Raw genomic sequence first — 26,470 nt, 5'->3', positions numbered from 1 at the left:
GAGGGATCCCCTTGCCTTCTCTCCCAGAGACCACAGGAGGGGCAGAGGCCCGGTGGAAGCTTGTAAATGGCTTTGAAGATGAAACAGGCCTGTGGCCAAGGGTTATTGACACAGCCACACTAGGAGGCAAGCGAGTTGGAGCTTAAGAGGCCAGGCGCTGCCAAGCCAATAAAACATAGCTATTGTCTCTTCTTTGCCTCGTTTAATGCCAGCTACTGCGGGCATATAAAAGGGCCATCAGGGACCCAGGGAACACACGGCCTCAGCTCCATCCACTGTCAACTTCTCTCCTCTTCGCACCTGTCCATCCTCCACCATGACCTGTGGCTTTCGAACTGGAAACTTCAGCTGCGCCTCAGCCTGTGGCCCCCGGCCTGGCCGCTGCTGCATCTCCGCAGCTCCCTACAGGGGTATCTCCTGCTACCGTGGACTCTCAGGGGGCTTTGGCAGCCACAGCGTCTGTGGAGGCTTCCGCTCCGGCTCCTGTGGACGCAGCTTTGGATACCGCTCTGGAGGCGTCTGCGGACCCACACCCCCCTGCATCACCAGCGTCTCTGTCAATGAGAGCCTGCTCACGCCCCTCAACCTGGAGATCGACCCCAATGCTCAGTGCGTAAAGCATGAGGAGAAGGAACAGATCAAGTGCCTCAACAGCAGGTTCGCGGCCTTCATCGACAAGGTGGGTGTCCTGGACCAGCCCCTTCCTGGGGCCCACCATATGCACAGCCAAGGCTGGGGGCTGAGGGGGAGTCAGAGTGAATACAAACCCATTGAACCCCCAAGGCCAAAGGGACACAGACAGACAGAGACTGGAAACAGTACCTTCCAGTCTGACACGGGGAAACAAGCTGAAAACAGAATTGGGGGCCTATAGAGCCCAGGCACAAGCTTGCCCAGAGCTGCCCTCTGGGACTTTCCAGCATGTGAGACCAAGTCGTGTTCATGCAGGAAGGTGATGTCCTCCCCGATCAAGGGCAGAGAGAGTAACTGTGGAGACTGAAAGCTCATCTCACGGGGCTGCTTTAATCCCATGTAGCAGCTGAGCCAGTGTACCTTGTGCAAGCTACTGCACTGGAGCCCAGCATGCGACCTGAGCCACGGTCCCAGCCCCCATTCTCGGGGCCATAGAGGAAGGCAGTCTCTGTATGGTCTGAGCTTCACAGACATCCACTGCAGAGCCAGAGCAAACTCGAGCCTGCAGCCTTCTGCACAGAATCCAGGCAGCCACATGCAGCTGAGGTTTGAGCACAGGGAGGAAGGTTTGGGCTCCAGGAGAGAGCAGCTCTGGGATGGGGAGAGCTGTCCAGAACTGGCACACACGAGATGCTAAAACCAGCACAGGAAAGAACTCGCCAGGGATACAGCAAGGTTATCAGACGAAGTCGTCTACATCCGAGAGTGGACCAAGCTGGGGTGGGGAGACACAGGGAACATGCAGCATGAGACCCAATAATCTGTTATTATCAGGTGGGCTCTGCTCCTACAGGTCAAGGGTCTCTCTCTACAGCCAGCACGTTCCCTGGCCTTCAACCCCACTCTTGAGGGTAAGAGTGCAACACGGGCATTTCTACACTAACACCCCACATGCCTATTATTCTAATTGTGCTGTTGCTGCAGGGTTCCATAACTGCCACACACTTCGCTTTCCAGAGTTTACTATCTAAACAGGCCCGCTGTACATTTGCAAGTTGGCTGTCATAGCTGCCTTGCTGTGTTGCCTTCTCAGGGTAGCATACCTCTCTGCGCTTTGAGACAGGAACTATAACCACCCCCTCTGCAGAAGGTTAAGTGCCTTATCCAAGGTCACATACTAAGAAGAGGCAGCTGAGACTGGGGGTATGGTTTAAGCACATTTCATGACCCCAGGTGAACTGCCTCAAGTTAGTGCTCAAGAAGGAGCCCCAGGTGGTAAACTGACTCAGCCCCAGTGTGGTTATGCAAAGATGACACACCAACAAAGGAGGATATGGGCTTCCACGTGTTGTTGCTGCATTCACACAAACACACACACATACATGCATGCACACATGCACACACACACATGCACACATGGATGCACGCAAACATACGCACACATGCGTGTACATGCACGAGCACCCTTACCTTCTGCTCCTGCAAGGGTCCATTCTCAGACTTTAATTCTGAATGGCAGGTGCGCTTCCTGGAGCAGCAGAACAAGCTGCTGGAGACCAAGTGGCAGTTCTACCAGAACCGCAAGTGCTGTGAGAGCAACGTGGAGCCGCTGTTCGAGGGCTACATCGAGACCCTGAGGAGGGAGGCTGAGTGTGTGGAGGCTGACAGCGGGAGACTGGCTGCTGAGCTCAACCACGCCCAGGAGGCCATGGAGGGCTACAAGAAGAGGTGAGAGTCACTGGGCAGTCTTGGCAGGAGCTCCCTGGGTACATAGGAACATCTGGCCTGTGGCTGACTTCTTTGCCTGCCTAGGTCAGGCAGCCCGCCTCCACCTTGTCCATTAAGGAGCTTCTTTCCCTGCTTTCCTCCAGGCAGAGCCCCTCTCCTTTGCAAGATAGATTGTCATCAGCCTCCCCGAAGGGGTACAAGGCTGCCTTCTCCACCCAACAAACTCTCTGGGGAGACCTACATCTGGTCTACAGAACTAGCCCTTAAGCCTCTGGATGCTGCTTTTAGGGTTTCCTCACCCACTCTCTTCTCCAAAACCTTCCGCACCCAGGTAGACCCAACAGGATGCTACTAATCCAGCCAGCAGTGTGCATGGTCTCTGCCTGTGGGGGGTTACCGTCTGCTGGGATGTAGGCATGGCATGGTCACATATGGAGACTTTCAGTTACATATGACACAGCCATGAAGGATGGGCACTGAGTCGTAGAAAGCTTCTGTTTCTCAAAGGGACCAGCCTTCTTCGGTGTCATGCTTTGCTATGGCCTCCGGCCTCTACCCTTGACTCTGAGCAGGCCTTCCCACAGAGTGGTCCCTGGGCTCATTCAAGGAAGATAATAGACAGGGCGTCAATCAAAGGCTTAGAGCAAAGGATAAGGAAAAATGTCATCTCCCTCTGCCCAACCTCACACATGCACACACACACACACACACACACACACACACACACACACACACACACACACAAATGCACAGCTTCCAAATACCACGATCCTGTCTTTACTGCAAAGACCCAATGTTCCTATGGGCCTGTGCCTAGAGCCCGGCCTCTCCCAGGTCCTCTTAGGAGGCCTGGAGTTCAGGCTGCTTTCTGAGACAGCTTCATGACCACCCCCACCTGAACAAGGCCTCCTTTCCCCCCTGCCTCAGGTACGAAGAGGAAGTTGCACTCCGGGCCACAGCAGAGAATGAATTTGTGGCTCTGAAGAAGGTGAGTGATTGAAGCTAGTCCCTACCCAGTTCCGCCCACCCTGTCCCCTCTAGTCTGCCACTCATCAGCCAGATGCCCCAAACCCAAGGAGGAATTAGAATTCTGGCTCTCTGCAAATCCCACAGGATGTGGACTGTGCCTACCTGCGCAAGTCAGACTTGGAAGCCAATGCAGAGGCACTGACCCAGGAGATCGACTTCCTGCGGCGACTGTATGAAGAGGTAAGGGCGATAGCCTTGGCAAGCACGCATGAGACTCAGAAGGAATCCCCAAACCCACCAAGCTCCCCCCATAAGGAACTTAATCTGACACATGAGGCCAGGTTAGAGACTGGAGAGCTTGGGCAGGGGACTGAAAAGCCAAGCAGACTAGATGAACTGTTCACCCAGAGACCACCTAGTCCTTCCTGAACCAACAGGTACAGCCCAGCCCTGCTGGCCCTAAGGCGAGTCTAAGAGAACATCAGACCCCAGGGCACAGTCTGTCCCTAAGGAACTATCCAGAGACAGCCTGGATTCGCTAGGTCTAAGCAACTCCACAAGCGAGAATTTGGGAAATGCTCATGGCTGCCTCTGAGGGAAAGTTAGAAACAGAAAGCAGGCTCTTTCTAGGGGTTCTGCTACAAATATGGCTGACAGGCTCCAAGAGAGTCGTGGAGGTTGGGGGAATGGTGGGTGAAGAAAAGCCCAGACAACCTGACTATCTTCCTCCCTCTCCTCCCACAGGAGACCCGAATCCTCCATGCCCACATCTCAGACACCTCTGTCATCGTCAAGATGGACAACAGCCGGGACTTGAACATGGACTGCATCGTGGCTGAGATCAAGGCTCAGTATGATGACATTGCCACCCGCAGCCGGGCAGAGGCCGAGTCCTGGTACCGCACCAAGGTGAGTGGTCACAACACCTGTCCTTAGATGCGACAGTGGGAAGGACTCCGGGCTCTATCAGAAAAGGCTTCTTGCATCCCAGAGAATCACAAGAAGATTGTGGACAGCTCTCGGGGGGGGGAGGGGGCGCAGCCCTGGTTGAGCACCGTGCTGCTGTGTGTCTTATGCACTCAGTGGCTGTGCTCACTGGGTCCTGGGTCCCATGGCATCTATCTCTGCTTCCCCCATCCCCAGTGTGAGGAGATGAAGGCCACAGTGATCCGGCACGGGGAGACCCTGCGCCGCACCAGAGAGGAGATCAACGAGCTGAACCGCATCATCCAGAGGCTGACGGCCGAGATTGAGAACGCCAAGTGCCAGGTATGTGGGGGTCAGCTGTGCTGAGACCAGGGAGGCTGGGCCCCTACTCGGTGCCCTAGTGCCAGCATGTGCCCGGCCTGGATCTTAGCATTTAGTGTACCTCCTATTTATGTGTGCCCATGGTCACTCAGTTTGACCCAAGGCAAAAGGCCTTGATGTTAGAATGTCCCCAACTGGTGGGAAATACTGGATAACATGTTGATAACTGAAAGAGACCCAGGGACCATAGGCCATCCCATTCTCTTCTGTGTCCCCAGAACACCAAGCTGGAGGCCGCAGTGACCCAGTCTGAGCAGCAGGGAGAGGCCGCCCTCACTGATGCCCGCTGCAAGCTGGCTGAGCTGGAGGCTGCCCTACAGAAGGCCAAGCAGGACATGGCCTGCCTGCTCAAGGAGTACCAGGAGGTGATGAACTCCAAGCTGGGCCTGGACATCGAGATCGCCACCTACAGGCGCCTGCTGGAGGGCGAGGAGCAGAGGTGAGTCCCTGGCCCACTCCACTGCCTTAGGAACTTTCCCTGCTTAGACTGCCTCCCAACCGCACATCTCAGTTTCCAACCCAAGAACCAGCAGAAGCTAGAGCCATTTCTGCCTGGAGCCCAGTGCTCTTGAACTGGCCTTGGGTGGCTTCATTACACAAACCCCTGGCACCACAGAGCCAGAACTCCAGCCAGCATAGGCGCCTTAATTAGGATTAAGAACCAAAGTGCCCTACCTCTGGGTCAGAACTCTCTTGGGTCCTTACTCTTGGCTTTTCCAAGATGGGTACCTTGCCTATAGGTCCATGGGGTCTTGCCCTGGGTTCGAGCAGTTGGCCAACTTCTGCCCCTGGCCTGTGTGCTCAGGAGGGCACCTTTGACCACCGTGCTGGACAGAACAGCACAAGTGGTGGGGACTTCCCTTGACTCATAGTTTCAGGGGAGCTGGGTCCACTGTAGCCAGGAGAGTGGTAAGGCAGCTCCGCCCACAGCAGTGGAAGGATGTTAAGGCGGCATGAGGCAGGAACTTGCTCTCTTTCGGTCTGAAGATTTCAAAGGGCTCTCTAGTGGTTGGCTGCTTTGCTTCTCTGATCTTCATATTGAAGCCCAATATCTGTCTCTGAGTTTTTATTAATTGTCCTACAGAATGTGGTGAGGTTGTTCCCATGGCAGCAGACTAGACAGGATCAAGAGCCAGAGACTAGAGTGCAACCTTTGAAGTCTCTCTTCTGGTGGCCTACTATCCCTGGCTCAGCCCCACCTCTTAAAACTCCACAGCTTCCCAAAACAGCATTAGAGACCAGCCCTTCAAAGTGTGAGCCTGTGGGGGACCATTTCTTCCTAAAGCTGGGCCTAGCCAAGTCTGTCAGAGACCTGTTTGGGCTACACATTGCAGAATCAGGTGAATGAAGGCACGCGAGACTTGAAGTCAGTCTGAAGTCTGTTCAGTATAGTGCGCCCTGCACGGCCACAACCACCACAAAGACGCCTTTGTCTAAGTGACAAAGATAAGGATGAGCGATAATGTGGCATCTGAGGAAGCCCTGGTGATACCTCGTTCTGACTACTCTCCCTCCTTCCCTTTCCTTTCCTCTGCTCAGGCTGTGCGAAGGTGTTGGAGCCGTGAATGTCTGTAAGTATAATGAACCCTGAAAGGAAGCTGTAGCCTCGGGCATCAGCAAAGATTTCCTGGTGTGCTATACAGACACTGGGCAAACATCACTAACAGCTCCAATTATGGGTACGAGGTTGTTCATGCAGAAAAAGACACTGAGGTCAGCTCCCAGAGCGGCTGCAGTGGGAAAGGGGAAGGATACCACTCCAAGGGACTTCAGAAGTCACTTAGTATAATGTCTGCCTTGTAGAAGTGGGGGAGCCGTGTCCACAAACGGAATCACATAGCAGAAGCTGGCCCATAACTCAGGCCTCCTGGCTCCTAAGAGGAGGCTTCCCTGCACAGTTTACAAACTAGACCTGAGGGTTCTTTGTGACCTTCCCCAAAGGCTGGAGCAACCAAACTGACCAAGGGAAGGTGATTGACTGGGTGGCCACCAGCCAGGCTTTGAGACTCTTCCCTTGTTCTTACAGGTGTCAGCAGCTCTCGTGGTGGAGTAGTAGTAGGAGATCTGTGTGTGTCTGGTTCCCGGCCAGTGACAGGCAGTGTCTGCAGCGCCCCCTGCAGCGGGAATGTGGCAGTGAGCACCGGCCTGTGTGCGCCCTGTGGGAGTGGCTCCTGCTACCAGGGGAGGTGTTAGAGGTCCAGAGGGAGCCAGGAAGTGGCCTGCCCCACAAGACTGACCACAGTGGCCTCAAGCTCTGCTGCCCTTGTGTTCTGAGAATACAGTCCCCATTCCCAGCAGCTGCCCTCTGTGCAGCTACCTGCCAGCAAGGAGCCTGCTGCTAAGAGATCAGCCTCCTACCTCAGTTACAACCCTGGAGGTACCCAGTGCTGCTTCCTGAGACCTCAGCCTCTAGGCCCTGTTGTGTAATAAACTGTGCCTACTCCCAGAGCTGTGTGTGATGTCATGCTTTCTAAGGGGGGGGGGGTTGGAGGTAGGTGTCTGTTTGTCTGTTGGTCCATCGAACTGGGAGGGAGTATGTATGTCTGTCTGCTCTCTTTTTGTATGTGTGTCCCTGTGGCTCCACCCATGCCCCACTGTCTTCTCCCACATATATTATTCCCCGCACCCCAACACCACACTCACGCCATAACAGCAACTATCAGGAGTTGTGTTGCTCTGGTCCCCACACCTTGTTGCCATGGCCACTTCGCTGCTTTGTTCTCAGCACCCGAGCATCTCATCCCTAACACTAGGATGGTCACTCTGTTCTTCCTGGCCTGACATCACTGGTCCTGGGGATGGTCCAGAAGAGAAGACCCGGAAAGGCTCTGAGCCCAAGCTAGAGAACCAGATCTCCCATGCTCTCCAACCCATGCATCCATCACTGTTTCCTCCCCCCCCAACCCCTCTTCCTCAGCACTGCTGAAGCCCATGACTGCCTCCCCACCTACCCATACCCACTTGAAAGCATCCTCCTCCCTCACTCTTTAGGTCTTAGGCCCTCTTGATCTACACCAAGCTCCCTGTCTTGGTCTCTCCTCCATCCGTGGCTCCTAAGTCTCCAGCCTTTCCCTCCTACTTCATAGGCTCTCACCCCTCCCATGGGTATCACTCACTGGTTCACAACCCTCACCCTGCAGCCTCGCGTTGAGCACTCGGGGCCCCTCTACCTTTGTGCCCTGACCCTGGACCACTGCACCAGCCTCCACCTTAGCTCCCACTATGCTCAAGGTCCTGCTTGCTTAAGTCCGAGACCAGGCTCAGAACCCTGATGCCTTCACTAGCCTCATGGCTCAGCAGCCCCCATGCCGCCACTCCATATGATCTCTCTACCACAGCCCTGGCCCCGAATTCTGCCTCTCCTGACTTCTTCCTGATCCTCCCTGCATCTTTCCCCTGCCTACTTTGCCAAGAGACTTGTTTTTTTTCCCCTCTTTGCTCTTTGGGGGCCCACCACCCAGCTCCCAAATAATCACATGGAGATTTATTACTTATAAATGCCCAGCCTTTTAGCTTAGCTTGTTTCCAGTCAGCTTTTCTTAAATTAGCCTATCTACCTTTTGCCTCTAGGCTTTTAGCTTTTTCTATTTCTGTATTTTCTTTCTTTCCTTCTTATTCCATGTCTGGCTGTGTGGCTGGGTGACTGGCCCCTGGTATTCTCCTGTCCTCCTTTTCTCCTCTTCTTGCTCCTCCTCTTCTCTCTCCTCTCTCTGTTTATTCTCTCTGCTTGGAAGCCCTGCATATCCTTTCTCCTGTCTAGCTACCAGCCATTCAACTCTTCATTAGACCAATCATGTGTTTTAGGCAGACAAAAGCAACATAAAAGAATGTAACATATCATTGCATCGTTAAGCAAAAGTTCCACAGCATAAACAAATATAACCCATCTTTAATTACTATTCTACAACAGCAGTCTTTGAGGCCACCGTCCTGCCCAGAACTGAAGCAAGCATCCCTCATGGCCAAGCCGCCCCTGGATTCAGCCACCAGGACTGTCCTCCTCGTCCTCCAAACACTTGCTAGCATACTTTCCTCTCTCCCTACTGCCACAAAACCGTGTAGCAAATGTCTGAGTCTTTCAACAAGCTTAGAATTATTGAATGACAATAAATTAATTAGCTATATCAGTACCCTTGACTGCAATTTATTTAGTAATTCTGATCTCCCTATATAGTGTGGTCACTGGCAGTCACAAATGGTTGGTTAGTTGGCTAGGTTTTCTTGTTTGTTTTTTTGAGACAGGTTCTCATGTCATCCAGATGGGTCTGCAACTCACTATGTAGCCAGGCATACCCACCAGTGGGCCAGTCAGTTGAGGTCCAAGGCCGGATCCAAACGGACAGACTGGATTTCACTGTTCTTGGTGTGTTGCACAAGTTCCCAGGCCTGGTTTTTCTGATATAGTTTAATCCACTCATGTGTCCATGTGTTTCCATCTACTCTGATAAGCTCGTGGGTGACACTTTCTAGCTTATATGAATGAGCTATTTATCAGTGTATATCTTGTGATAGATCTGCAACAGTTGATGGTATCTTCACACACACACACGATGCAGAGACAGTTAACGGTATCTTCATACACACACATGCACACACACACACAAGATGCAGAGACAGTTGAAGGTATCTTTACACATACACGCACACGCACACACACAAGATGCAGAGACAGTTAAAGATATCTTCACACACACACACAAGAGGCAGAGATAGTTGAAGGTATCTTCACACACACACGCACACACACACACACAAGATGCAGAGACAGTTAACGGTATCTTCATACACACACATGCACACACACACACAAGATGCAGACACAGTTAAAGATATCTTCACACACACACACAAGAGGCAGAGATAGTTGAAGGTATCTTCACACACACATGCGCACACACACACACAAGATGCAGAGACAGTTAAAGGTATCTTCATATGCACACACACGCACATGCACACACAAGATGCAGAGACAGTTAAAGGTATCTTCATAAACATGCACACACACACACAAGATACAGAGACAGTTGAAGGTATCTTCACACACACGCAGGCACACACACACACACACACACACACGAGATGCAGAGTGTTAATGAACCTGCCTTGTCAATTGTACTCAAATGGAGCCAACTTCTGTTTTGTAAAATGGAATCACCTTGTGCAAGGCTCAATTCGAAAGCCACTGTTTAAACAATTCAGAGTGGGGGGAAGCTTGCTCATGGCACACATGGGGACCTCCACAGAATAGGAGCCCCACCTTCCATGGCTACCTCTGCCCTCCAAGTGACCTCAGGTATCTAGAGGAGTACCAGCCCCCCCACACACACACACTGGCTCTGACCCACCACACAGTGCCTTTCAGGTCTCCTAGGCTCCCTTCACTTGGTCCCCTATGGGGGCCTCGGATGTCCTCAACACCTGGAGTACAGGACAGAAGCTCTGTAGGCCCTGCAGTTCGCCCCCACTCCACCCCTGTGGAAGCTGCTCTGGGCCACTGATCCCTCTTCCCAAGGACTCCAGGGGAGGAGAGCTTGACAACAGGCAGCCTCAGGATAGACAATACAGTGCCATACAGGGGAACCCAGAGGGTGCCTTCTTCCCACCCCATCCAGGAGCGACGCTGGAGCCTCAGTCATTAAACTCCAGTGACAAGTCTCTAGGCCTGCCTGCTGCAGCCATAGTCACCTGCTGTGAGATGTGAACAGAGTGAGGACCGTGACTCACACACAGGGCAGCACCTGGAGCTCCAGGCACACTTCCTGTCTGTGCCACCTTTACAACCTTGGCTGGGCCTGGAAACTGAGGAGCCTCCTGGTCCTGGGTCTTCACTGTCTTCCTGGGTCTTGTGAGCCTCCCTCCTCCTTCCTGGAGGAGCTTTTGAGTTTTGGCTATTTGGAGGAAACAGCCAAAGGGCTTTACAGAGCCCTGGGCCTTAGGGCTGGGAGGAAAGGGAACTGGGCAGAAGCAACACTGAAACTGAGACCTCAAGGAGAGGCAGGGTCTCTGTCAGAATCACCAAAGAAGTATGGGCTCCACGTTCACTCAGGTAAGAAGAGTTAAAGATGATTGCCTCGTGCCAGCTGTTATTATTTTGCTGACCTTCCTGTCACCTGGGTACCCTATCCCTTTAAGAGACAAGCTCCACCCACTCCCAACCTCCCCCCCCCCCCCCCCACACACACACCTTTCAGCCCAGGCAAGTGGATCAAGTGGATCCTTCCCTCCCCTTTCCAGCCTGCTCTCTGTTCCTGTCCCTCTTCTGAAGAGGTAATTACTGCCTCTCTTCCCCCTCTCTCTCTGCCTCTCTCTTCTCCCTGCTTCTCCCCTTCCCCCTTCCCTTTCCCCTCCACAACCCACTGAAGAAACTCTAGACCCAAACTCTCTTTCTCTGCATGATGTATCTGTCTCTCACCCACTGCAGTCTTCCACCTGCCAAGGGCCACCAAGGCCTCGAGTGACCCGCCACTGCCCCTCGTGAGACTTCTGCCCCTTGTGGTCCCCACAATATGTTTATAAATAATAACGTTGGTGCTTGACTCAGTCAGGCTCTCTCCACGTTTCCTCCCACCTGCAGGCAGACCAACTGAGGACATGTGGGGACCCTGGACTCGGCCCACCTTCCAACATCCTGCCTGCTCTATCACTGCAAATAGTAAGATCCTCTTCTCGAAGTCAGCTTTTGCTCACATTCACCTCCGGCGGCTCCCCCAGGCTGAAAACTGAGATTTGGTGCTGCCGCTGTTCGGGCCACTCAGAAACGGTCCTGTCACTGCTGTTTGGACTTTTTGTTTTGTTTTGTTTCTTTTCTCAGGCCACTTAAGTGGTCCTGTTGCCGCTGCTGTTCGAACTGCTTGGAGCAGTCCCATCTGGTCCCCGATTCCTGTGCTGACCTAGGTCCCAACCCACGCGCTATTCCGGAAACATCCAGTTAGTTGCCCTTGGGTTTTCGTGGTTCTCACATTTTTTTAACCATGAGAAACAAACCCTCAAAAACTATCCCTCCAACCTCCCCCGCTATGTCTTTTACACAGCCTAACCCCTCTGCCTTACCTACAGATTCCTAACCTTACCTGCCTCTGCAGTAACAAATGGCCCAAGTACCCCTTAGGTAACAGCCTGGCCTGGGAGCTTTCTAATTTCTACCAGCAACCAGGAATGCCACTGCCCCGCTGCTGGCATCTCACGCCCATCCGTTTTTCTTTTCGCTGAGCAGCCCCATCCCCACCCACCTGTAAACACTCTTTTTTCTCACTCGTATACCTTCCCTCACTACTATTCCTTCTCTTCTATCCCTGCCACCGCTACCGCTGGTCCCGCAGACATCAGCAAGATTAGTCAGATCCATGAGGCAGCTGTTTACAGTTCCAGCCCTTGCTCCCCTGCGCGGCAACATGGCGGCCCATGGTGTTGAGTAATTTGCCTCTCTACTTCATGTATGGAAAAGTATATGTGAATGATGTGGTCACACGGATGTAATTCTGTTTGAAATGTATCTTTTACACAGCCACTCTTGTTCTTTATATCTGTTTAAAATTCCCTAAAAACGTGGATTCTTCATACAGCAGGTGACTGCCATCATTTTGACTAAGGTCAGGTGACCTCACCATCATTTTGACTAAGAGCAGGTCAGGTGACCTCACCACCATCTTGACTAGGGGCAGGTCAGGTAGCCAAGTCCCACCATCTTTACTGAGGTATTCTTTGCCTAGTCTTGCAGTTTACTTATTTTTTTTTTCTCTAAATTCCTCTTACTGACTCTGTTATATGTATGTTTTTTGCATTGTGGCCTGATTTTGGTAGGGCCCACTGAAAGCACCCACTTCTCTCAACTCCCATTTAACTTGTGTGTGTGCATACATGTGACTTGAGTTAACTTTGTATAAATATAAGTTAGCTTTAACTCTGCGTGTATATCTGTATAAAACTTGGGTTCAACTGGGTATTCATGTACATATATTTACTGTTAAATATTATAATTGTTCATTGTATCTCATTCCAGACTGGGAGAGCTCAGGGTCTCATGTTTTGGTTTGGTATGTGCTTTTGAGTCTCTTACAGGAATACTGTATATGTGATCCAACCCTGTTTTAAAATATATTAACCTGTTCTCCACTATTGTCAGTTCCACTATTAAGCTTCTATTGCAAACAGTTTTTCTCCTTTATCTTTCACAAGTATAAATCTCACCTGTTAAAAACCAGTACAGTCAAGCTTGGACCCAGCTCTCCAGGCAGATCCTATGCTGCAGTTATAACTCATCTATACCCAATAAACAGCCCTCAAGTGCTCAGAGATCTGGTGAATGTGGCATTTGAATGTTTAATTATTAAAAGACTTTTCATAACAGAGAGACAGGTTGGCTCCTAGCAGCAGCACTCTATTTCCTCCAAAGAAGACAGAAGACAAATGGGCACAGAACAACGTCCATCTGCAATTCACTTCAACAACTGAAAGTGCTCAGCACTGGAAAAACTGCTTTTCATCTAAACTGAAGATCTCCAGACATGGACAGAATCACCAGAATCGACAGCCTAGCTGCTCAGCTCAAGGTAGGCTTGTCTTCCTACAGATTTTCTCACACACAGGATCTTCTGGAGTCTGAGAGGCCCTGCTTCTAACAACAAAAGGCAAATTTGACCCTCAATGACCATGGAGGACCCTGAGGAGAGGCTCTAGGTAGACAACCGAGTAAGTTCTGACATTTTTAATCAAAAACTCAAGCAAAATTTTATCCTTCTCAAAGATCTCTGATGCAGTTTGACAGCTGAGTGGTTTTATAAGTTTAAAAAGACAAACTCACCAAACAAATTTCAGTATAATTTCTTAACATGTTCTAAATAAAGGGTGTTTTAAGATATATAAATGCAAGTTATAAAGGAGTGAAGACAAGTACACACTACCAAATTTCTCTCTCACGCTGCCTTGCATAGTCTTAAAAAGACTTTTCATTATTCAAAAACATCTGTCACAGTCATTCTGGTATAAATATGCTGCTGTAGTAGTGGGAGCGGTGGGCTGCGTTCCCACCCAGCTCCCGCATGGCTTTACCGGAAATAATTACATGGAAACTGTATTCTTTTAAACACTGCTTGGTCCATTAGTTTCAGCCTCTTATGGGCTAACTCTCACATCTTGCTTTAACCCAGATTTAGTAATCTGTGTAGCACCACGAGGTGGTGGCTTACCAGGAAAGATTCAGCATGTCTGACATGGCGGCTGGCTCCATGGCGTCTGTCTCAGAGAGGAAAGGCATGGCAACTGCCTAACTTCCCTTCTTCCCAGCATTCTATTCTGTTTGCTCTGCCTACCTAATTTTCTGTCCTACCAAAGGGTTCAAGGCAGTTTCTTTATTAACCAATGAAAGTAATACATAGACAGATGACCCTCCTCCATCTCTAAAACGTATGTTTTTACAAACTCAAAGAATTATTGTTAGTTCTAGAGAGCCAAATTGAAGGATCCACCTTAAACAGGTCAGGTATACACCTGTCAATTCCCTGGTCCTGAAATTTTTTTCTTCCTAAACTTAACTTTGTCCTCCTTTCTGCCAACACTTTGCCAGGTCCAAGAAACACCAGACAGTTCCATACCACAAGCCCTGGACAGGAGTAAAGCAACCAGCTACCTCAGGATGTGACCAGCACCCAGCTTTCTCAGCCCCCCCCCCCCGGTGATGCCCACAAATAAGCAGGAAGCAGTCTTGAGAATCCACCACCCCAATTCCTTCAACCTGCCATGCCTAATCCCCTGTCTTTTTATTATAAGAGAAAGATGGAAATGTTATCATTTTGCTGACCTTCCCTCTCACCTGGGTACCCTGTCCCTTTAAGAGACAAGCTCTGCCCACTCCCAACCTTCCCCCCTTCCATGGAGGCAAGCAGATCCCCTGCCTCCTCTCCATCCTGCTCTCTCTCTTCCAGTCCCTCTTCTGATGAGGTATCTACTGCCCCTCTCCCTTCTCCCCCCCACTTCTCCCTTTCACCCCTTCTCCCTTCCTTTTCCCCTCCATAACCCACTAAATAAACTCTATACCCAATCTCTCTCTCTCTCTCTCTCTCTCTCTCTCTCTCTCTCTCTCTCTCTCTCTCTCTCTTTCTCTGCATGGCCTATCTGTCTGCTTCTCACCCGTGGTCTCCCACCCACCAAGGGGACTCTTTGAGGGCTCTGGGACCCTCCAAGGCCTCAAGTGACTAACTGCTGCCTCTTGTGGGACCAGTGCTTTCGTGGGACCAGTCTACCACAATATGTTTATGAATAATAACAGTAGGACATGCTTGCAATTCCAGAACTCAGGAAGCTGAGGCAGGAGGATTATCATGAATCTGAGACTAACCTAAGCCACAGTGTGAGAGACTCTGTCAAGAAAGAAAGAAATCAAGAGGGGGGAGGAAAGACTAGAGAGAGAGGCTTGTCCCTGAAGCTTGTTTTAAAGGAGTGGGTTATTGACTGTGAGGAGTTACCCAGGCAGACAGGAATGTTTCAGGCTTGTAGTAGCAACTGAAAAGGAACCAGGCAATCCATGGGCTCAGGGAGGCTGAGGATGTCCTGGAAGCTTGAAGTGAACCATCCTGCTTTCCACTCTGCTCCCTGTCCCCAACCCCACCCAGCCTCTACCCCCTAAAGCTTCCTCATGCTGAGGAATTTTTCATTCTTGTCATCTTTGCCCATCACCTCTCTGGATCAAGGGCAACCAGGCTTTGCAGCAGCTCTGATGAGGAACGGAGCTGCTCTGGCAATCAGGCCCTCTGTGCTAACAAGCCTGAGATGAGGTGGCTCACATTGTGATGGTGTCAAAACAACTGTCCCTTGGCTCCTGCTCTGCTCTGTGCATCATCCAGAGCTCTTGAGCATCCATGGGCTGGCAACATCACCCCCTTAATCACACAGGTCAGTGTTTTTCAACCTGTGGATCATGACCCCCTTTGCAGGGTGATTGACCCTTTCCCAGGAGTTGCCCAAGACCATTGGAAAACATAAATATTTACATTATGATTCATAATAGTAACAAAATTACAACTATGAAAATAATTTTATGGTTGGAGTCACCACAACATGAGGAACTGTATTAAAGGGTCACACAGCATTGGCATACGTAAACTACCTGGAGTCTGGAAGTGAGGGCCCTTAACTACATGTACTGGTTGACAACCCATAACAAAAACCTGAACAACCTGTCCTTTTTCTACCACCCCAATCCACCTTCTTTATCGGATGACAAGAAATGCTGTACCAAATGCTGTTAGTAGGGCCCTGGAAGCTCTGGTATGCCAAGCCTAGCCACCCATCCTCAGTAGGCCAGTTAAAGACAAGTATAGTGGACAACAGAGGAAAAAGATTTACCCAAGGAGGCCACATTGGGAAGAGGAGTAAAACATCTAGTGACTGCCCCCAGTCCACTTTTGGGATGCTGGCATGAGGTTTAAGTTTAAACTGACTGCAAGAAGCATGCATAACTAGGCAGTTCTAATCAAGGTGCCATCCCATCTAACCATCGGTCTCTGCCGCAGTCTCCCAGCCAGGTGATCTGACCAGTTGTCAGAATTCCTCAGGTTTGGTGCCAAGCTTTAGTCTTTTAATTCTCCACACATGATATTCCTGGGGCATTCCTATTCCCACGGAAACATTGTTTCGATAGCCTGACAATGAAAGGAGGGCCACAAGTCTCTGTAGAACATCCTCATGACAGCTGGGATGCTTCCAGTGCCACTTATAGCAACAGTAACAAAAAGGATGAAGACCTCATCCCCAATATCATTTAATGCTACACAGTGTCCAACAATTTATGTCTTTTCCAAGTTCATCCTCCTGAGGAAACTGTCTCCAAATATGGTCCCCAACAATTCTGCCCTTCTCTGAGCACACAAAGGGTTTAAGACTCAATCTCTTGACTTGGGGAAGAGCTGATTAGAGTCAGGGGGTGAACATGAATACTGGGGAGCAGAGGGGATGCTCCTCATGTCTCTGTGTGTGTATGTTTGTGTTCTCTCTCTCTCCTTCCTCTCTCTCTCTCTCTCTCTCTGAAAACAGGGGCCTCACACATGCAAAGTGTATTGGATTTTTGACACCATGGTGAAGCACAATTAATAAAAACTCAGAGAGAGAAATTGGGGTTCAACCTGAAGATCCAAAAAGTAAAACAGCCAGCCACTGGCTCTTTCCTTGACCTCAGTCTGAAATGGCAATTCTGCCTCCAGGAATCTCAGAATGAGACTGTATTTGAGAGCTGTTTCCTCCCATTTTATAATCCTCTCTAGTGCTGAGATTAAAGGGATGCACCACCCAGTTTCTATGGCAACTAGCGTAGCTACTGGGATTAAAGGTATGTGTCACCACTGCCTGGACTTAAGACTGATCATTGGGGCTGTTTTACTCTCTGATCTTCAGGCAGTCATCATTTATTAAAATACAAATGAAATGCCCCTACCCCATTGCATCAACGTCTCTGAGGAACTATGGGAGACAGGAAAGAGTTACTTTGGCTGGATGTTGTGGACGTCTCCATCTCTAATGGAGAGCATGTTGGGGGAGCAGAGCCACGCCCTTACTGCAGCCAGCAAACAGGAGAGAGCTGCTCAACTGCTTCCTCCTTTTCTCCTCTGTCATATCCAGTCCCCTAGATTGCGGGGCATTCCCCTCATGTTCAGAGTGGGTCGGCTCCCCCTCAATCAGTTTTTTTAACCCCTTCACAGACACAACCAGAGGTGCACTTTGCATTGGATGGTCATTCTCCAACCAATGAACTAAAAATGAAGGTTAATACAGCACCAGACAGGCCCCAGCCATGTCCATCCCCACAGTCCTGCGGTTTGCTGTTTTCCTGTTTGCTAGCCCCACCCCCTCGTTCCCCTAGTGCTCCACTATAGTTAACAATTTTTTGTGATCATTTCCTCTGCTCAATTATTCCCTTCCCATTCAAACCTAGATGATATAGTCTTGCTGACAGCCCTTACCCAAGCTCCAAACTGGCAGCCAGCACCAGGACCAGCCTTGCCAGAGAGGCCCTGAGAATCTCTGTCATCACAGTACCCAGAAAGATGCCAGGTAAAGAGGAAGAGCTTCCCTGCAAACCACAGTCAAGAGAAAGCAGGTGGAGGGAGGAAGCTGTGTTTGAAGCCTCCCTGGCTGGAATTAGAACTCAGTGGGGGTGGGGGGGGGCTCTTGTCTAGGGTGCAAAGTCATGGATTTGGTTCTCAGCACTGGTCAAAAAAGAATGGGAGGAGGGGGAGGGAAATGGGAGGCTGGGAGGAGGTGGAAATTTGTTTTTTTTTTCTTTCTTTTCTTTATTCTCCTTTTATCAATAAAAAAAATATTTATTTTAAATTTTAGAAAGGACACAGCTCTGGAGAGATTTGCTGTGTGCCATCCTTGCCCAGCATTCTCACCCACACAACGAAGCCACCATTGCCCCGTTTTTGCCCCATTTTGCAAATGAAGAGCTTAAGTCTGGTGAGGATGAGACCCGCCTGGTGTGCAGGAACTGGAAATAGCCGAACCAGAGCTGACCCTAAGAGCAAGGTCATTCCCTTGCCTCAGAGATCTGGGAGCTTCCTCATGCTCCAGCAGAGAAACTGAACATTTGGGGTGGCAGTAACTCGCTCATTCGCCCACAGCAGGTGACAGAGCTCTGAATACCAGCTTTTCAGACCCTGGCCTGCCAGGGGCTCCTCCCCTCCTCTCCTCATCTCCTCTGCCGCTCACTACATTCCTTGCATTCTCCCAGTCCCTTCCTCTAGCACGGCACCCCAGAAGTGCCTTTCAAGAAAGGGCAGCAAATTGACTATGGCTGAGAAGTCCTAAGTGAGATTTCACCTTGTCTAGAAATAGCTTTGTTTATCACAATAAGGGGAAGAGAAATACTGCCTGCATCTAGTGACGGGGCCAAGGATGCTACAAAATAAAATGTCCCAGGGGAGCTCAGGGACAGTCAGTCGCCCAGCCCCTAATGTACAATACTGAGGCCTCAGTTAGAATCCTGACTACCCCACAAGACTCTCTGGAATCTACCTTTGTTGTCCTCAAGGCCTGTAGTCTCCAGGTCAGAGAAAAGGTGCCTACTGCGGCCTTGGCCTACTGAACACCCAGGTGGGGTCCTGAGACCTCTGGCCGAGGCACCTGTCATAGGCAGCATTTTGGAGAGTCTGAGGCTCAGGTTTGATTGGCTGCAATTAGTTTATTAGGAACGCAGAGGGAGACAAAGGCAAAAGTGCAGGCAGTTGAGTCTCTGGTTTGGGGGGAGCTGCTGCAGGGAGACCCTGAAAGAGATACTCTGGGTCACGTGGTCTCTCGCTGAGCGGCAGGAAAACCAGCAACCATGTTGATCTGCATGTCCAGGCAAAAGCATGCTAAGGACCTGGCTGTCAAAGAGGATTCCAGGGCAGTGGGTCCTCCAAGACCTTGAGACCAATGAATCCAGTAAAAACAACAGAAGGGAAAATGAAAGCAAGAATCGTCGGAATAAGTAGCTCGGGAAGGCTAGAGAATGAGATGGTGGCGTGGAGGCCACTGTCCTGCTGTGCAGTCACTTTGGGAAGGGGAGGGTGGTGGCATGATTGCGGCTTCCTAGCACTTCTTACAGCCTCCGCTGCAGGAGCCTACCCCGGCGCAGGGGGCGCAGGCATTAGGGGTGCCCACCACCACGTTGCCGCTGCAGGGGGCGCTGCACACTCTTGTGTTGACAGCAGGGGCAGTACCAGAGACGCAGAGATCGCCAGAGACGACGCCACCGCGGGAGCTGCTCACGCCTGAAAGCAAGGAGAACAGGGGAGGCGTCAGGCACTGCCGCAGCCGACTCGGCAGCAAGCTCAGGTGTCCCCGCCCCCAAAGGCTCGCATCACCCGGCAGGAAAGGGGAAGGCTGGAATTACTTACACACATTCACGGAGCCAACGCCCTCACACAACCTGTGAAAGCGGAAAGGGAGACGTTAGTATACCGGAAGCATGGAGCAAATGCCATCGTGGGCCCTCTGAGGGAAAGTCTGGGAAACCAGGAGCTGGGGGCACTATGTGAGGTCAGAAGTCAAGGTATATCATCCTCCATCTCACCATGTTTATTCTCTGTGCAGCCTGAATTTTAGCCTCCCCAGTGGGGTCTAGGTAACCTGCCAGAATAATCCAATTGTCCTTGTGGCAACAGAGAGACCTAGACACACATGCCAAGACACTGGCTGTGTTGCCCTGTTGATTCTGAGTTGTGAGTACATTCCAGGGGACCAGATGTGACCTTCTAAATTTTATCTGATTATCATCATGAAAATATGAGCCTAAAGGAAACCAGAACATTTTGCCCCAGTGTCTGAAGACAATGCTGGTCATCACAAATGACTCCCTGGTGAGGAGATGAGACATTAGAAACCTAGAACCAGATTAGAACCACCAACAGCAGTAATATCACTGGGCACCCACAGAGGAAACGGCCAACGATGGAGAAGGGCTAAAACTCAGCTGCACCCAGCCTGTGTTTCTTCCACTTGACATCATCTCCCAGAAGGGAGCTAAGCAGAGTTGGAGTTGTCCAGAACACACAATGGCCAAGGACTGGTAAACTCAACCTCAGATCCCAGCGACCATTCCTCTCTGGTCTCTTACGTAACCACTTCCCCCGCCACCCACTCAGTGTGGTGGAAAAGCTGTGGTTCCGTTCCCAATTCTATGTCCATCTCTCTCTCCAACTTCCAGACCCCTGAGTACCATCACCCTGTGCGTTTGGGTTTCCCAAGCTACTTCACTGTGTTGGTCTCTCTATGTGATCACACAGACTTCCAGGTATCAAGTCTGTGTCCCCCATGTCCCCAGTACACACGAGTTTCAATCTACGTGCCACCCTGGAGGCTGGCTATACACAAAAAGCAGCTCCAGGCACAACGAAATGGCTGACCGGAAAAAAGAAAGCAAAGGTACAAAATGAGATCTTGGTGTAGATTGGGGTCCTTAAGGGGTTGGGTTGTAAGAACCCCTCCACATCACTGAGGCAGAATGGCCAGGGGTTCCTCCACCAGTAGCCGACTCCAAAGCACAAAAATTAACTAAATTCTGCATCCTCTATTGCTATCTGAACTGCAATGGAAGAGCACTTTAGGGCACTTTGTATCAGTTAACTAAGCAGGAGTTGGTGGAATCTGCTACCACAAGCTGCTATAATGAGATAAGTCTGAATTTCCAAGGTTGGAGTGGAGCTAGCCAGGGCCAGGTTAGGAAAGAAGATGGATTCCTGAGGATACGTGCAGACCATAATAGGGAAAGGGGAAACAACCCTAGGAAAGGACTCAAGCTAGGCCTCAAGGGAGCAAAACCAGTGCTTCCCTATAGGGAGTCTCAGAGACAGTCAGCCTGAAGACGTGTGGTGGAGCGAGACCGAGGTTAAAGGACTTACACGGATCTCCTATGCACGTGCAGGGTGGCGACTGAGGATGCGAAGATTGACAGGTACCCAAGCTGTAGGGCTTAAAGCTGAGGACCCAAGAAGGGTTGGAAGAATGCAAAACTACAGGACTCACCTCTGCTCCTCGCCCTCCAGCAGGCGCCTGTAGGTGGCGATCTCGATGTCCAGGCCCAGCTTGGAGTTCATCACCTCCTGGTACTCCTTGAGCAGGCAGGCCATGTCCTGCTTGGCCTTCTGTAGGGCAGCCTCCAGCTCAGCCAGCTTGCAGCGGGCATCAGTGAGGGCGGCCTCTCCCTGCTGCTCAGACTGGGTCACTGCGGCCTCCAGCTTGGTGTTCTGGGGACACAGAAGAGAATGGGATGGCCTATGGTCCCTGGGTCTCTTTCAGTTATCAACATGTTATCCAGTATTTCCCACCAGTTGGGGACATTCTAACATCAAGGCCTTTTGCCTTGTTCACATGGGTCAAACTGAGTGACCATGGGCACACATAAATAGGAGGTACACTAAATGCTAAGATCCAGGCCGGGCACATGCTGGCACTAGGGCACTGAGTAGGGGTCCAGCCTCCCTGGTCTCAGCACAGCTGACCCCCACATACCTGGCACTTGGCGTTCTCAATCTCGGCCGTCAGCCTCTGGATGATGCGGTTCAGCTCGTTGATCTCCTCCCTGGTGCGGCGCAGGGTCTCCCCGTGCCGGATCACTGTGGCCTTCATCTCCTCACACTGGGGATGGAAGAGGCAGAGATAGATGCCATGGGACACAGGACCCAGTGAGCACAGCCACTGAGTGCACAAGACACACAGCAGCACGGTGCTCAGCCAGGGCTGCCCCCCCCCACACCTGAGCACTGTCCGCAATCTTCTTGTAATTCTCTGGCGTACAAGAAGTCTTTTCTGATAGAGCCCGGAGTCCTTCCCACTGTCGCATCTAAGGACAGGTGTTGTGACCACTCACCTTGGTGCGGTACCAGGACTCGGCCTCTGCCCGGCTGCGGGTGGCAATGTCATCATACTGAGCCTTGATCTCAGCCACGATGCAGTCCATGTTCAAGTCCCGGCTGTTGTCCATCTTGACGATGACAGAGGTGTCTGAGATGTGGGCGTGGAGGATTCTGATCTCCTGTGGGAAGAGGGAACAGCAGTCAAAAGCTTGTTGAAAATTCAGTCCAGCCCCACATTCCTGTGCCAGTCTCTCAGCCCTCCCCTGGTTCACACAGGGCTTCGCAGCCATGGAATGACTCTCTTCAGCCTACTTGCTGGGTTTCCACCTGGCTGATGCCCTCACCTCCTCGTACAGCCTCCTCAGGAAGTCGATCTCCTGGGTCAGTGCCTCCACGTTGGCCTCCAGGTCTGATTTGCGCAGGTAGGCACAGTCCACGTCCTGGAAATCAGGGATGTGTGAGCCTGAATCACTAGGCTGATGGTTCCCCCCCACCTCCTTTCTTTCTTCATTCATCCCATGCAGCACAAGGAAGAAGATCCCTGTATGCAAGCTATCCCTGCCGCTCTTCCCAGCATGCACCTGGCAGCTCCTCAGGACTGGAGACTCGTTGCCTCTCAGCCCTCGAAACAGCTTCCCTCATTTGCTCTTTGATCCCATTCTACTCTCCAAAGCTTCCCAGTGATGCCCAGATCAGCCAATTGACCTTGACCTGAACCAGCAAGGGTTCAAGAGGCCACCTGGCCACTTCTAGTAATGCTATCATTCTGTATGCACTGGCTTTGGTCCTAACATTCTGAGCAGACTGTTGAATGAGATGTAGACCACACCGTTTTTCCATTGACAGAAAGAAAGGCTGTGTCTGTTGGCACCCCAACCACATATTCAGAAATAGGGAAAGGCACAGTAAGGTCAATCTAGACACCACCCTGCAACAGGCCAGAAACCAATAGACATTCCAATCTGATATGTGGCTCCATGGCAGGGGAACGACTGACTCTCCCCTAAGTGCCAACCTTTCAGCTGACCATTGCCTTGACAGCAGCCTTTTGTCACAGCCCGGGATATGACATTCATGGGGACAGCTCTGTAGTAATTTTCCTATCTTGATGTAGAAAGATCCCAACTCTGTAGAGGTTAAGCCTTGGGGGTGACCACAAGCACAGTGTGTCCCTCAGGTAGCCACGTTGCTCTGCCTCCCACAACCTTGCTACTTGCCTTCTTCAGAGCCACAAACTCATTCTCCGCTGTGGCTCTCAGAGAAACTTCCTCCTCGTACCTAGGACAGGAAAGGGAAATGAGACAGTGTGAGGAAACCCTACTCTCCTTGCCAGGGAGTGCAGGAGAGGAGCCCTCACAGCTCTTGGCCCTGCTAGGGCTTTCTGGGGGATGCTGGGCTACCTGGGAGTAGAATCTAGATGTAAGTGAACCTCCTAGGGTTCTGAAGTCACTGCAAGAAGGAAATGAGGCTTCAACCTCATCTTCATCTGGGAGTGGGCAGGATCTTGGGTACACAAGCTCCAACCTCCCCTCACTTGCATGTCAGTCCCATTCCAGCTGTTAAGTAGGCCCACAGCCCAAAGACTAAGAACCCAAGCCGGGAAGACAGATAAGCGTGGACCATCACCCTCCTAATCCCTGACTGATTCTGTGCTGGGGATCAAAGTCAGAAAGAATGAATGGGGTTCCTGGGACTTTCCCTTCCTATAGAAGGCAGAGCTGTTGGTCTCAGTCTCTAGAGGGAGGATTGAGGCAGAATAGTTCACTCTGAGACACCCTGGTTCTTTCCAGGGAGAATTTAAGCAAATATTTCATAAACAGCAGGATCCCACAATGTCCTCAGCCGGTCCAGACTGTCTGTGTCCTGGCTTTTTATATAAGGCATTATCGAATGCCAGGGCCATGCCAGACTCTTTTCACCTCTTCTTGTAGCCCTCCATGGCCTCCTGGGCGTGGTTGAGCTCAGCAGCCAGTCTCCCGCTGTCAGCCTCCACACACTCAGCCTCCCTCCTCAGGGTCTCGATGTAGCCCTCGAACAGCGGCTCCACGTTGCTCTCACAGCACTTGCGGTTCTGGTAGAACTGCCACTTGGTCTCCAGCAGCTTGTTCTGCTGCTCCAGGAAGCGCACCTGCCATGGGAGTGAGAAGGGGTTCAGGGTCAGATCTGGGGTGGAGGGGCCTGGGAGGGAGGCCAACTCTCCATTCCCTTATCTTGCCCTGCCTCAGTTTCCCCGCTTGGGGAGAGTTCAAGGGACAGGGTCAGTGCCCACACTCACAGATCCAGGTGACCACTTCAGTGTCCTATGCTGGGTTTGGGGCTATCCTCAGGCAGAAACCCCCACAAGCGAGCACCCACATTCCCATCCCAGGATGAGGGACTGACAAGGAGCCAGGGAGACAGTGTCACGGGCCACTTGGAGGACCTCGCTAGGCTGGCTCTGTCCTCCCTCAGCAGCCTGCTCCCTTCCTGTCAGCTGAAGTGCATCCTTCCTCCCTGGCTGCCCACAGCTCCATGCTGCAGTCAGCCTGTGCCCAGGGCAGCCTGGCCATAACCCTACTTGTCAGGACTGACAGATGAGCCTTGTGGGTCCTTAGTGTGCCCATCTGGACACATCTCTCCCTTGAGACTAGGGGCTCAATGTGAGAGGCCTTTCTTCCTTCTGTCCCCGTCAGTGCTCTCAGCCTCGGCCATGCATATGGTGGGCCCCAGGAAGGGGCTGGTCCAGGACACCCACCTTGTCGATGAAGGCCGCGAACTTGCTGTTGAGGCACTTGATCTGTTCCTTCTCCTCATGCTTCACGCACTGAGCATTGGGGTCGATCTCCAGGTTGAGGGGTGTGAGCAGGCTCTCATTGACAGAGACGCTGGTGATGCAGGGGGGTGTGGGCCCGCAGACACCTCCAGAGCGGTATCCAAAGCTGCGTCCACATGAGCCGGAGCGGAAGCCTCCACAGACGCTGTGGCTGCCAAAGCCCCCTGAGAGTCCACGGTAGCAGGAGATACCCCTGTAGGGAGCTGCGGAGATGCAGCAGCGGCCAGGCCTGGGGCCACAGGCCGAGGCGCAGCTGAAGGCATGGCCACCACAGTAGGAACCACAGGTCATGGTTGTTTGGGGAGATGGGAGACTGTGAGACAGGAGACGTCCAAGTGGAGGGTTCGGTGGACGTGGATTCGGGTGCTTACCTCTTTAGATCTTGTCGGCCTTTTATATATGTGGGGACCCTGACTGAGGCCACGTGGTCTGAAGCAATTAGATGCCTTTTATGAGCTTGGCTTGTTTAGCTGCTGTGGCTCCTCCCTACATGTGCTTAATTGGTGCTCAGCTGCAGCCAAATGTTTATGGTCCTTTTCCCTAAACTGTACAATTTTCTTCTTCAAAGGGCCAGCTCATCTCCTCCATCCTATGCTCATGCACCCATACTCAGAAACAGAGGTGGAGAGACAGGGGTGGTGATTCAGGTTGCAGGGAAAATGGAGAAGGACTGAGCTGTAGTGCCAATGCTGAAAAGTGTCGACCCCGCTGTCCGTGGTCCTGACCTAACCAGGACTGGGAAGTGGAGTGAGTGGAATTGCGGTTCTAAGTGGGATTCCTCAGCTGGGTGGTTCTTTTCTGTTTCCTCTAAGGCACCTTGTCGGCATAACCTCTAAGCAGCCATCTTCTCCAGCCTCCATCACCTGGCCCCACTGATTCTTTCTCCCTTCCCTCATCATGTTGCCCTCCACACGCACGCACACACAAACACACAGAGACTTCATGTCTATGTTTGCCTGCACAGACACACACATACACACACAGACTTCATATCTATGTTTGCCTGCACACACACACACATACACACACACAGACTTCATGTTTATGTTTGCACACACACACATACTTCATGTTTATGTTTGCACACACACACACATATTTATAAACACAGACTATTCCTGGATCACCCTGGCTGGCCTGAACTGAGAGAGTGTCTTCCATCAATCTTCCCCAAGGCCTAGGAGTACACACTGCCTCACTGGCCCCAGGAAAGCCTAACATTTTGCAGAAAACCTGACACCAAGAATTGAAATGTCTTCATTTCACCTCAGGAGCCTATGCCATCCAAGCCAGTGTGTGACCTCACTGTTATGTGTCTACATAGTGTTTGGCTCAGAATATTAAATCCAGTAAGGTGACATGAAGAGAACATGCAACCTTCAACTGTCACTTGAGTCCTTGCTGTGTTCCACACTATGGTGCCCCCCATGGAGCTTGCCAGTGGCTTCGAAGGGCATTACAACACAACTCTACCATCTGCTACTGCTTGTCCAGTATAAGCCTTGAACTCAGGACCAGAGCACTGCCCTGACTAGTCTGCATGTTCTGGAATCAGAGGCTTCACTCTGTTCGGAAGCAGGCTGAGGCTTTGCTCCCCTGGCAGTCCTGGAAGTGTGCAGAGATGTGTGCAGGCTCAGTAGCCTCCAGAGCGCAATGCGGTTAGGCTGCATCCCACCCTTTCCCAGTTGCACTG

General features: G+C 51.4%; 2 protein-coding genes across 2 annotated transcripts; one reads left to right on the top strand and one right to left on the bottom strand.

Annotated features, from left to right (window-relative positions):
- Nucleotides 1–316: 316 nt before the first annotated feature.
- Nucleotides 317–6,840, top strand: LOC142844768 (keratin, type II cuticular Hb1-like). Its single transcript, XM_075963571.1, has 9 exons — nucleotides 317–679; nucleotides 2,153–2,361; nucleotides 3,289–3,349; nucleotides 3,475–3,570; nucleotides 4,075–4,239; nucleotides 4,474–4,599; nucleotides 4,857–5,077; nucleotides 6,178–6,209; nucleotides 6,665–6,840. Exons 1-9 carry the CDS (start codon nucleotides 317–319, stop codon nucleotides 6,829–6,831), a joined length of 1,440 nt encoding a protein of 479 aa, XP_075819686.1. The 3' UTR covers nucleotides 6,832–6,840.
- A 12,360-nt stretch (nucleotides 6,841–19,200) lies between these two features.
- On the bottom strand, nucleotides 19,201–25,068 carry LOC142844767 (keratin, type II cuticular Hb6). The gene is made up of 9 exons (XM_075963570.1): nucleotides 24,700–25,068; nucleotides 23,885–24,093; nucleotides 23,183–23,243; nucleotides 22,310–22,405; nucleotides 21,980–22,144; nucleotides 21,622–21,747; nucleotides 21,136–21,356; nucleotides 19,509–19,540; nucleotides 19,201–19,382 (listed from the first exon to the last, which is right to left on the bottom strand). Exons 1-9 carry the CDS (start codon nucleotides 25,066–25,068, stop codon nucleotides 19,201–19,203), a joined length of 1,461 nt encoding a protein of 486 aa, XP_075819685.1.
- Nucleotides 25,069–26,470: the final 1,402 nt, after the last annotated feature.

This window comes from Microtus pennsylvanicus, chromosome 2, assembly GCF_037038515.1.
Source record: "Microtus pennsylvanicus isolate mMicPen1 chromosome 2, mMicPen1.hap1, whole genome shotgun sequence".
NCBI classification, from domain to species: domain Eukaryota; kingdom Metazoa; phylum Chordata; class Mammalia; order Rodentia; family Cricetidae; genus Microtus; species Microtus pennsylvanicus.
Note: the sequence above shows the minus strand (reverse complement) of the source record. Positions and strands in the feature narration are given on the sequence as shown.